Source organism: Mytilus trossulus, chromosome 9 (genome assembly GCF_036588685.1).
Source record: "Mytilus trossulus isolate FHL-02 chromosome 9, PNRI_Mtr1.1.1.hap1, whole genome shotgun sequence".
NCBI classification, from domain to species: domain Eukaryota; kingdom Metazoa; phylum Mollusca; class Bivalvia; order Mytilida; family Mytilidae; genus Mytilus; species Mytilus trossulus.
Window position 1 is genome coordinate 49,652,125 of NC_086381.1, and position 9,500 is coordinate 49,661,624.

At 32.6% G+C, this 9,500-nt stretch overlaps 2 protein-coding genes across 2 annotated transcripts; both read right to left on the reverse strand.

Moving 5' to 3' along the window:
* Positions 1 to 1,031: 1,031 nt before the first annotated feature.
* On the reverse strand, positions 1,032 to 3,121 carry LOC134683973 (uncharacterized). Its single transcript, XM_063543279.1, has 3 exons — positions 2,811 to 3,121; positions 1,672 to 2,112; positions 1,032 to 1,357 (listed from the first exon to the last, which is right to left on the reverse strand). The coding sequence occupies exons 1-2, from the start codon at positions 3,034 to 3,036 to the stop codon at positions 1,730 to 1,732; spliced, it is 609 nt and encodes a 202-aa protein (XP_063399349.1). The 5' UTR covers positions 3,037 to 3,121; the 3' UTR covers positions 1,032 to 1,357; positions 1,672 to 1,729.
* A 2,287-nt stretch (positions 3,122 to 5,408) lies between these two features.
* On the reverse strand, positions 5,409 to 8,190 carry LOC134684710 (neuronal acetylcholine receptor subunit alpha-9-like). The gene is made up of 2 exons (XM_063544015.1): positions 7,129 to 8,190; positions 5,409 to 5,815 (listed from the first exon to the last, which is right to left on the reverse strand). The coding sequence occupies exons 1-2, from the start codon at positions 7,727 to 7,729 to the stop codon at positions 5,409 to 5,411; spliced, it is 1,008 nt and encodes a 335-aa protein (XP_063400085.1). The 5' UTR covers positions 7,730 to 8,190.
* Positions 8,191 to 9,500: the final 1,310 nt, after the last annotated feature.

A 9,500-nucleotide genomic window follows, 5' to 3' on the forward strand; every position in this document is an offset into this window, starting at 1 on the left:
TGCCAAAGGAACACACCATCTAAAAATGTAAAATTAGCAATATGGAACGAAAAATCGTCCCTTTTGTCGTTAATTTTAGTGTGGAGTTTCCCGTTTAAAACCGAAATATCTAAATCCAGGAAAGGACAGTTATAACCTTATACATTTCATTTGATTCATTTAAAGTGGGTTCCTTGGGTTAAATTTCAGCGTGTATATCATTTGTTCTGTGAACTGAATATCGTAGGACTGCAAATTATTGTGGATGGTCCGTGAAAAAAAATCATATCTCTATACCTGAGAGTTATGTTAAGGTATTTAGATAAATCGTTTTCTCAGACAAAATGTTGTGTGGATGATGAATATATCACAGGGATAAAATCCGTATGTTTATACGAATTACGTTTGGTTATCAGTCAAAAGCGGCAATATCACACCGGTATGATCTCTCAAGGTCACATTCGATGTAAAAACTAAAAACGACATTTGTGAATTCATATTTTTTTTAATTCATGAAGTTGTGATTATAATTGGAAAATAATAACCATTCATTCAATATTATCAACAAACAAAACAGGAATGAATGAGTTAGGCCGTGTACAACGTTTTGCTATAAATAGAAGATACATGTAGATGCATGTAAATATGATATTATAATGTGTAAATAACTTTACTTAATCTATCGAATTCACTTTTAATTAATGGTCTCGTTTAAATTTACGACTCGAGATGCTCTTTAACTAATTTTGCTCGCTTTCAAATAAATTGAAAATATTTTAAAATTGTAAACCTCAAAAAATTTTAAAAAGATTTTTTTTTTCGAGTCAACACCAAAAAAATGCACTCAAGTTTCTATGTTAAAATTACTCTTATACTTACGACATAACAACGTTCAAATTAAAACAAGCCAGAGGTGTGCAACTTTTAAAAACTGGATCAGGCAACAGTGACGATGAATTTTAATTACTCCATGACATGATAATACATACAAATTCAAATTCAAAGTAAATTTTATATACTAGTATTATAGGTTTATATACAAAATTGGTATTGTAGATAAATATTAAAACTTATATAAATCATTTCTTCGACTGATCAAAGTGTACACATGGGTTGGCATTATCTACCTCTGCTTTTATGAGATTCAGTAATCTTTCAAGATCTTGGAAGTCATCGACGGCAAATAAGTGGTCAATAACTGGTTTACTGACATACGATGCAAGTTCTTTTTTGCCTTCGAGTGTAAAATCGCCAATCATTAATCCGAATACATCTGCTTTAGCTTTCAACGTTGGTAATACGGTTGAAATTGATCTTCCGCAGTTGGATTTTCCATCAGATACAATTAAAACTTCATGTTTGGTTCCTTGACGCGCACCTGAAACGACAATTTATGAACACTTGTATAGAATGGTAAAGCAAAGTTGTATTAACATAAAATGTTCATAGAAACAAATTTTAGGTGAATAACTATAATTCTTTGAACAAAATTAAACAGAAACATGTTTTCTCCACCCCACCCACACCAACTAATAAATTTAAATGTTTACTATGATATACTGCTAAAAAGTGTGTTCATTTGTTCGGAATTTTTTACCTGCAGGATATGTCACTGGGTGTATTACGTTGACTAATGGTTTCATTGCCTCTAAGTTATATCCCCTTAAATAAACATTGATTTTATTTTCTTACCTTTAGACGATGTAAACATTTGTATGGCCTTATAAAATGCATCTCCGGTACAGGTCATTCAATTTTGATATGGTACTGCCTGTATTGCTACTTTGAGTTCTGCTATGCCATGCTTGTCATCAAAATCAAATTCTTCTACTGCGTTGGTAGAAAACTGAATAAGTGCCGCTCGGTTATAGCCGTTATGTCCTCTCGAATAGAAGGGATCTGGTACAGGGCATAACAGACCTATGAGTTCACCTGTTTGCCGTTTTGCAATTTCATAGCTACTAGATCCTATGCTACCAGACGAATCTATGATTATCAATAAATCTCTAAAATGACCAATCGGATCTGATCTTTTAACCATTCTTCGATGCGACGAATGACTTGGTTTCAAATTTCTCTGCAGAAACCCGGTGATGACTTGAGTGGCTGTTGCTTGAACCGTAGGTTTCTGTACTGAAATTCATAATTATTATGATAATGCAATATGATATCACAAATTGTATATGTAAACGTTCGTAAACTAGGGAAATCAACTCATTTTGTTTATTTGTAATTATCGTATAAACGGAAAAATGTTTTATTAATAAACATGCTAGCTTTCGTTTTACAAGGATACGCATTAAATGTATGTATTACACGATATTCAATGTAGATGTGCATGTACACATGCATGAACTTACATGTGCTATTTTGGTTTTCAAAAGTTTCACGATTTTAGTGAACTGAATAATAGATATCGAGTCTAACATAATTCTCAAAATCCAGCAATGTACGTGTGTTAAAAAAATTACAACACCTAAATGGGAAAGACAAGCTTAAGGCATCATCTTGTCCGAGAACTAGTATTATTTTAGGGTGAAATTATTGTAGCAACTATTAGAGATGCCAAATGAATTCTGTGTTTATTTGATGTCTAGTAAATATATTGTTTTATGAAGAACATAAAATTTATGTAATATTACTGGGAAGGACATACATATTTTCAGTAATTTCTTTCAATTTTTCCCCGATGTTGATCATTTATACTGATAATAAAGGTAAAAGAAATTGCATTGATTTTCACAATTCATCATTGCACATGGTATAATGTCTTGTGGAAGTAAACATCTAATGAATTCATTATAGTTTGAATGACTTTACTTGTAACTTACATGTGATCTCTGTAATTTCCGTATCATTAGGGCATGGCTTGCCACCGTTGTCAGGATACCTAAGAATAACCCTTTCTTTACGCCGTTCTCCAAATCCGTAAACATCGCTCCACTCACTCCATGGCGACATAAGACAGTCAACTTTTTTATTATTAAAGATAAAACTTTGACTAGAACCACTCGCAAACGCCAAAATTATAAAAATTTGCCCAACAAGATTCATCATGAATTTGAGAATGTGTTCACTTATTGTTCACTTTTATCCAAACTCATACATGTATTCGCCCAAAATGGTAAATACATACAAAGCATTAGAAAAATATATACTTTTATACTAATCCGATTTCCGCGGACCTTGAAAAGGCAACAAAATAACAACTTTTGAGGTGTGGTTTAATGAAAAAAACGAAGTAACACATTTATATTGTTTTTGTGAGTCGTATTTTCTACATAAGAAAGCATAAGGGTTGAGTTCGATCTATTTGTTTTTGTTTTAATTTCCACATATGCTTATGAAGACATGTACGGGGGAATAAATATTATACTAACCACCATAAACATTATAATGGACATGTGCAAACTGTTAGCAAGTTTTCAAAGTTTAATTGATGGTAACGCATTACGTCTATGTCGTGGCAACAATTCAGGCAGACTAAAGATGAGAACAATATATGCATGTTAGGTAGGCCCTTTAATAGGGGTCAACTAGGGTATATATAGAGGGAACAATTGAAAATTTCAACGGAATATGAGGATCTAATTTATAAATTTGGAACCTGTATGTAAATAAAATTATTTTTCTATGCATATTCAAGATCTCCTAAAAAAAAAGGCGTGGTTTGAAAAACAGATAAATTTACAAATAAACTCATCATAGATACCAGGACTAAATTTAGTATATACGCCAGACGCGCGTTTCGTCTACAAAAGACTCATCAGTGACGCTCGAGTCCAAAAAAGTTAAAAAAGACCAATTAAAGTACGAAGTTGTACAGCATTGAGGACCAAAATTCCTAAAAGTTTTCCAAATACAAGAGGGACGAAAGACATCAAAGGGACAGTCAAACTCATAAATCTAAAACAAACTGACAACGCGCAAAGTGCAACCTAAAATTAAGATCTATCGTAACTGCTTATTCACCAAAGAGTAACTGGTATAACACAATCAGAAATCTATATTTAAACTAGATTGTCTCCAGTCTTCCATCGTAATAAAGCTTGACAATATAGAAAGTGGCAACATAGATTAATATAGAGGTACGAGGAAGCATAGAAGTGCGGGTTAAACAAAGAATTCAAACTAATGTTTCCAACCTACGAAATATATGCTCGAACTATCCTTTTATCGATATCAGATATAACTGACAACCAGGAGTAAAACCCTAAAATGTGTTATTTGTGAGATAAACATATACATGTACATATTAAATAGTCGCCGACTATTTACATGTATATGTATCATGTGTAAAAAAAAATGTCGCTTTTTAATTTACGTACATGTACAAACTAATGTACATGATATATAGAAAGCAAACATTGTATTGCTTGAATGTTATTCTAATATCAAAATTTGCTGAAATTTTGATTACCATCTCCGCATTGACTTGTTTTACACGACACTAAGTTTGACCTTATCAATACATTTTTCCCCATAAAGGAAATACGTTTTTTAAATACAAATAATACATGTACAAGTACATGTATGGTTTAGCATTGATTTTTATAATAAGTCGTATTTTTTTTACTCCCTTTGGTGTAGTCTATTATATTATAGTATAAACCTGAACTAGGAGTTAGCAAATATTGCTAGCTGTGATCAGCCTTCAACAATTAGGAAAACCCTTACCACATAGTCAGCTTTAAAAGGCCCCCAAATAACAATGTAAATCAATTCAAACAAGCAAACTAACGGCCTAATTTATAACACATAAACAACTGACAACCACTGAAGTACAGGCTCCTGACTTGAGACAGGCACATACATACATGTTAGCAGGATCCCCATTTTCCTAACCTAGGACAGTGATGTAACAGTACAACATAAGAACGAACTATGAATATCAGTTTAAAAAGGCTCAACTCATCAAATGAATAAAAATACAAATACAAATGGACGTGGCCGGGTACTTGTACATCCCAACAACAAAAAGACATCAAGTACTGATCTGAAAGTACTCTCAGTTACTGAAAGCTGGTTCAAAGTCATTAACTAACAGAAGAATTTTTTTTAATTTTGACTTAATAATATCAGTTTCTTCTGTACTTTATATTTTTAAAGATATTTGGAGAAAATGTGAATATTATTAATAGCAAGATTGTACAAGTTTAAATATGAGGGGAAGATAGGAAATTTAAATAGGTTGATTTCTAGACAGATGTTTTTTGTTGTTGTTTCAGATAGAAAATGAAAACATTGTCAAGTTTAGCTTTTAAATTGTTTTGGATACTTTTTATAAAAAGATAAATCTTCAGGTTAACACATTCCAATGTATTTGTTTACTGGTTATTTAAATGTTTTGTGCATTTATATGAGGTACAAACAAATGACCACAAAAACGAATTTAGGGAAACACGTTTAAGATTATTCGTTTTTTAATATTATGACTGCTCCTGAACACTTGGACATGTATCTTGATTGATAACCAAATATAGTTCTATATGTGCTTCAGCACTCACAAGAAAACATACAGCTAAAGTAATCCAATCGAAGACACGTAACAGATTGCAGAAACGACGTCTGCCATTATATGACGCCATTTTGTTGATATTTTTGTTTTCCTGAGGGTTTTGACATTTGCCGTCTGCTTCATTGTTCATGTCATTTTTTCTTGTTTCAAAACAAACTGCGTCCTTGAGATCTCCGTTCGGAACGGTATCCAGAGGTAATAAATGTGGCTGGATTCTTCCATTCCTAGGCATCATTGACGCGTTGCCAAAATAACTCATAACAACAGAATTGAATATTGCTACAAGACTACTGCTGATTAGTTGTAAGAAGTATTTGCCTGGAATAGAATAATTGCTACATGTATATGAATCAAGTATATTTTCAATTAAAACAATGAATTAGTGCACTGTCATGTATATCATAATTTTTAAAATTTTATTTATTTTTTCAAAATTGATTTTCTTTCTGACACCGTTTTTCGTTCTTTTTTGCTATAGTGTTATTGTTTTATCATCGACTTATGCATTTGTATTGTCGTTTTGGTATCATTCGCCTCTTTTGTTTTGTGTCCATTGGGATTTGGGATCATGTGCTTTGGAATGGCTGATACTTTTGGGGGGTAAACAACTTAATAATGAAGAAATAGTTGTTCAATCCTACATTTATCATGTACATGTATCTGTTTTTTACTGTGTTTTGGTATTCATTTTGGTTTTTGTTGCGCTTGATCTTGCATTTTGATACTGGGAAATCTTAACCATTTTGTTCGAGTACAAGCAAACAAGAATAATTATTAAACATTAAACAATCATAATAAAGGATGAAGTTTATTTTTTCTTTGCTGTGTCTTGTGCCGTATTTTTAGTTTTTTTTTTTTTCTTTTCTTTTATTAGCCATGATAGTGTTGTCAGTTTATATTCGATGAAGAATGAAATTCAAAACAGTGTGGCTGTGGCTATTGATCGACAGATTAAATTCATCCATTGACTGTGGCAATTTACGTGAACGTTTGTCTGTAACGACCACTGTTCACGACGTACATACGATAGACATTTTAAACTGTGGGATTACCAAAGGTTTATAACCGCCTTTAATTATAAAATAATTCGAAAACTTTATCAGGAATAACCTTTATGTTTTGATTTATATAATTGATATAAATCAAAACATCGTGTTATTTTCGATAATTTTTTCGAATTACTTTGTTTAGGTGTTGAGAACCTATGGTGACCCCATAGTTTAAGAGTCATTTAAAAGTGCATAGTGAGCAGTAGTCGTTACATACAAATGTTCACCTAAATTGTCCTAGTCAATGGATGAATTTAGTGTGTCAATCAATAGCCACAGCCACACTGTTTTGAATTTCATTCTATGAGTTTGAATGTCTTTCGAAACTCCCTTATCGACATGAGCAGTTATTATCTTAAATCTTATAATTTCCGATCTTTCAGCGGAAGATAAAGAAAACTTCAAAGAAAATTTTATAATAAAATTGAGAATGGAAATAGGGAATGTGTCAAAGAGACAACATTAACCCGACCATAGAACAGACTACAGCAGAATGTCACCAACAGGTCTTCAATTCAGCGAGAAACTCCCGCACCCGAAGGCGTCCTTCCGCTAGCTAATTAATAAACACAGCAAACTTACCTATCGTTGATATGTTCTGTGAATTAACAGGTAGCAGACTACTCACTTGAAGCATTAAAACCATAAATGTCAGATATATCGTCATCCCAAAACTTACACGCTCTCCGCCATTGATTGGTATAAAAAACGTAAACATTGAAAGTAAAGACAGGGAAGACGCAGGAAATACAATATTATATAAATAATATTCTGGAAGCCGCTTAAGAACTAATTTCATTATCAACGTTCGGTGAGCTTGTATCACATACACTCTTTCCATGGACCACAGTGCATGCGCATCTTTTACGACATCGAAATGTATGAATGACCTTTCACCATCCCATTTCAAGACTTGGTGATTGTTGAATAGTGACACAGCCATTATGACCTCACACTCATGACAGTCTACAGGAAACTTTTCAGGATCCACGTCACATCTGGTCTTGAGTTCTCCTGTCAGTATAAATCCTACTGTTCCGTTTGCTAAAACTTTGAAAGTTTCTTCTGTCATTCCATCCTTCAATACAGCAGAATCTACTTTCCTAAAAAGGATAACAAGTTGCGATGGACTAATTTTTGTGAGCGAACGGCAATTCAAATTATCTGTCCTGTACATCACCATGCTCACGATCGCCTGGCTTAATTTTCAGATTTCACGATTGATGTGTCTTTTATTGATTTATTTGCCACTGTACGTACTGAAATTTTGCATCCATTTGTTGCTGTTATTTTTCCGACGTAGTCGGTATAGTTTCGGTCTGTGCCCTTTGAACTTAAGGACGCTTAACTATGGCAACAGAATACGCATGCTCGAAAATCCTTTCTGTGATTGGACAAAATGCTGTCATGGTGGGTGATTTGGTTGTGTTTGAAAAAACGTCTCGAAAATTATTTCGTGATGGAAAGCAAGTGAAAAACTATAAATATTTGAACTAGATGTTACAAAGATTTATATTTTTATTAAAATAATTGTTTCTCCAATAGCTCTTTGCATCCATGACAGCTGTTTATTCGGGACAATTATATAATTTTTAATGTTTACTTTGTTGTACGAACGTATATGACTTTTAGAACGCACCTACTCATGTGAGATTTCCGCGGGAGATATACTACTTATAAATACTACCAATAATTTCTAGCTTTGTTAACCATGGATTAATTTTAATGTAAACAGTAGTAAATGTATATTTGTTTCTTGTTATTTGCACTGGATTTTTTGACAAATAATTTTTTTAGGTGTCATCACAATATTCTTATATATTATTGCCTTAATATAACCAGACTTAGTAAAGAATTTCTTGTAGTTACATTCAGATGGAGATTTTATCAAGGAGGTCCTGCATCATTATTAAGTCATTGTGCTTCTGAAGGTTATCGAAATGATAGTTTTAAACAAAAAATTATATGCTCAAATGTAAATACGTCGGATATCTTTTTTAAAGATAGTTCTTGTTTTTGTTCTGCACGTTTTCCACAGATGTTGCTTTTCATCAAGGCAAAACTTCACAACCTTTTTTATATCTGGTATCTTACAATCATGACAATCAATAACCATTTATCTTTACATACAATTTGTTCTTATGTTGTGTACAAAAAGGTTTTATCCCGCCCTATTCTGTATTTGCCTGTCCCAAGACACGAACCGGTAACTCATGGGTTGTCGTTGGTTAACGTTTATATAATATTTGTATTTCGCAAATACTTTTACAGTGTATATGAGGCCTTCAGTTTTAACTTTAGATTGTTTCACGTTTTTCATGTCGGAATCTTTTTATAGCTGACTACATGTATACTGTATTTATGATTCTCGTTGTTGAATGACATACGGTGGTCTGCTATTCACCTTCTATTCATTTCATTTGAACTCTGGCTGGTAGTTGTCTCATTGGCAATACTACCATATCTGGTTATTTTCAATATTTACATACAATAAAAAAAAAAGATAAATGATACATGTAGCAAATACTTCTTACTTACTTGTTCAAAATTCTGAAATCAGGGGTCCAAACCTCGTCCCCTTTTACTGTAAGATAATCCAACCCTCCATAATCATGAGGGTTCCATACTAAATATTCATCAATCCAGGTCTGAAAAATAAAGTACATTTTAATGTTTAATGTTTTTGTTTAAAATAGTTAAGAAAGTGTAATAGATGGTAGAACTCGAGTCAATTCGGTGGATTTATTGTTTGTATTCTATATGTGTTACATACATGTATACCAGACTTAGTTATGATTCACATTTTTTATATAAATAACGCACACTCAGGCATTTTGTTGCGTCTAGTTTCACTATGTTCCAACTTGTTATATTCTTGTCAGCTAAACGTTCTGTCTGACTATTTTGAAGCGATAAAACCTTTCATGCCCTTCTGTGATCACAAAAACAATGGT

Bases quoted from the DNA above. Each gene is read 5' to 3' on its own strand.
- LOC134683973 (XM_063543279.1), bottom strand. From the start codon at position 3,036: ATGATGAATCTTGTTGGGCAAATTTTTATAATTTTGGCGTTTGCGAGT. The intron at 2,113-2,810 runs GTAAGTTACAAG...TATGAATTTCAG, and splicing joins GGAAATTACAGAGATCACAT to TACAGAAACCTACGGTTCAA.
- LOC134684710 (XM_063544015.1), bottom strand. From the start codon at position 7,729: ATGGTGATGTACAGGACAGATAATTTGAATTGCCGTTCGCTCACAAAA. The intron at 5,816-7,128 runs GTAAGTTTGCTG...ATTCTATTCCAG, and splicing joins ACAGAACATATCAACGATAG to GCAAATACTTCTTACAACTA.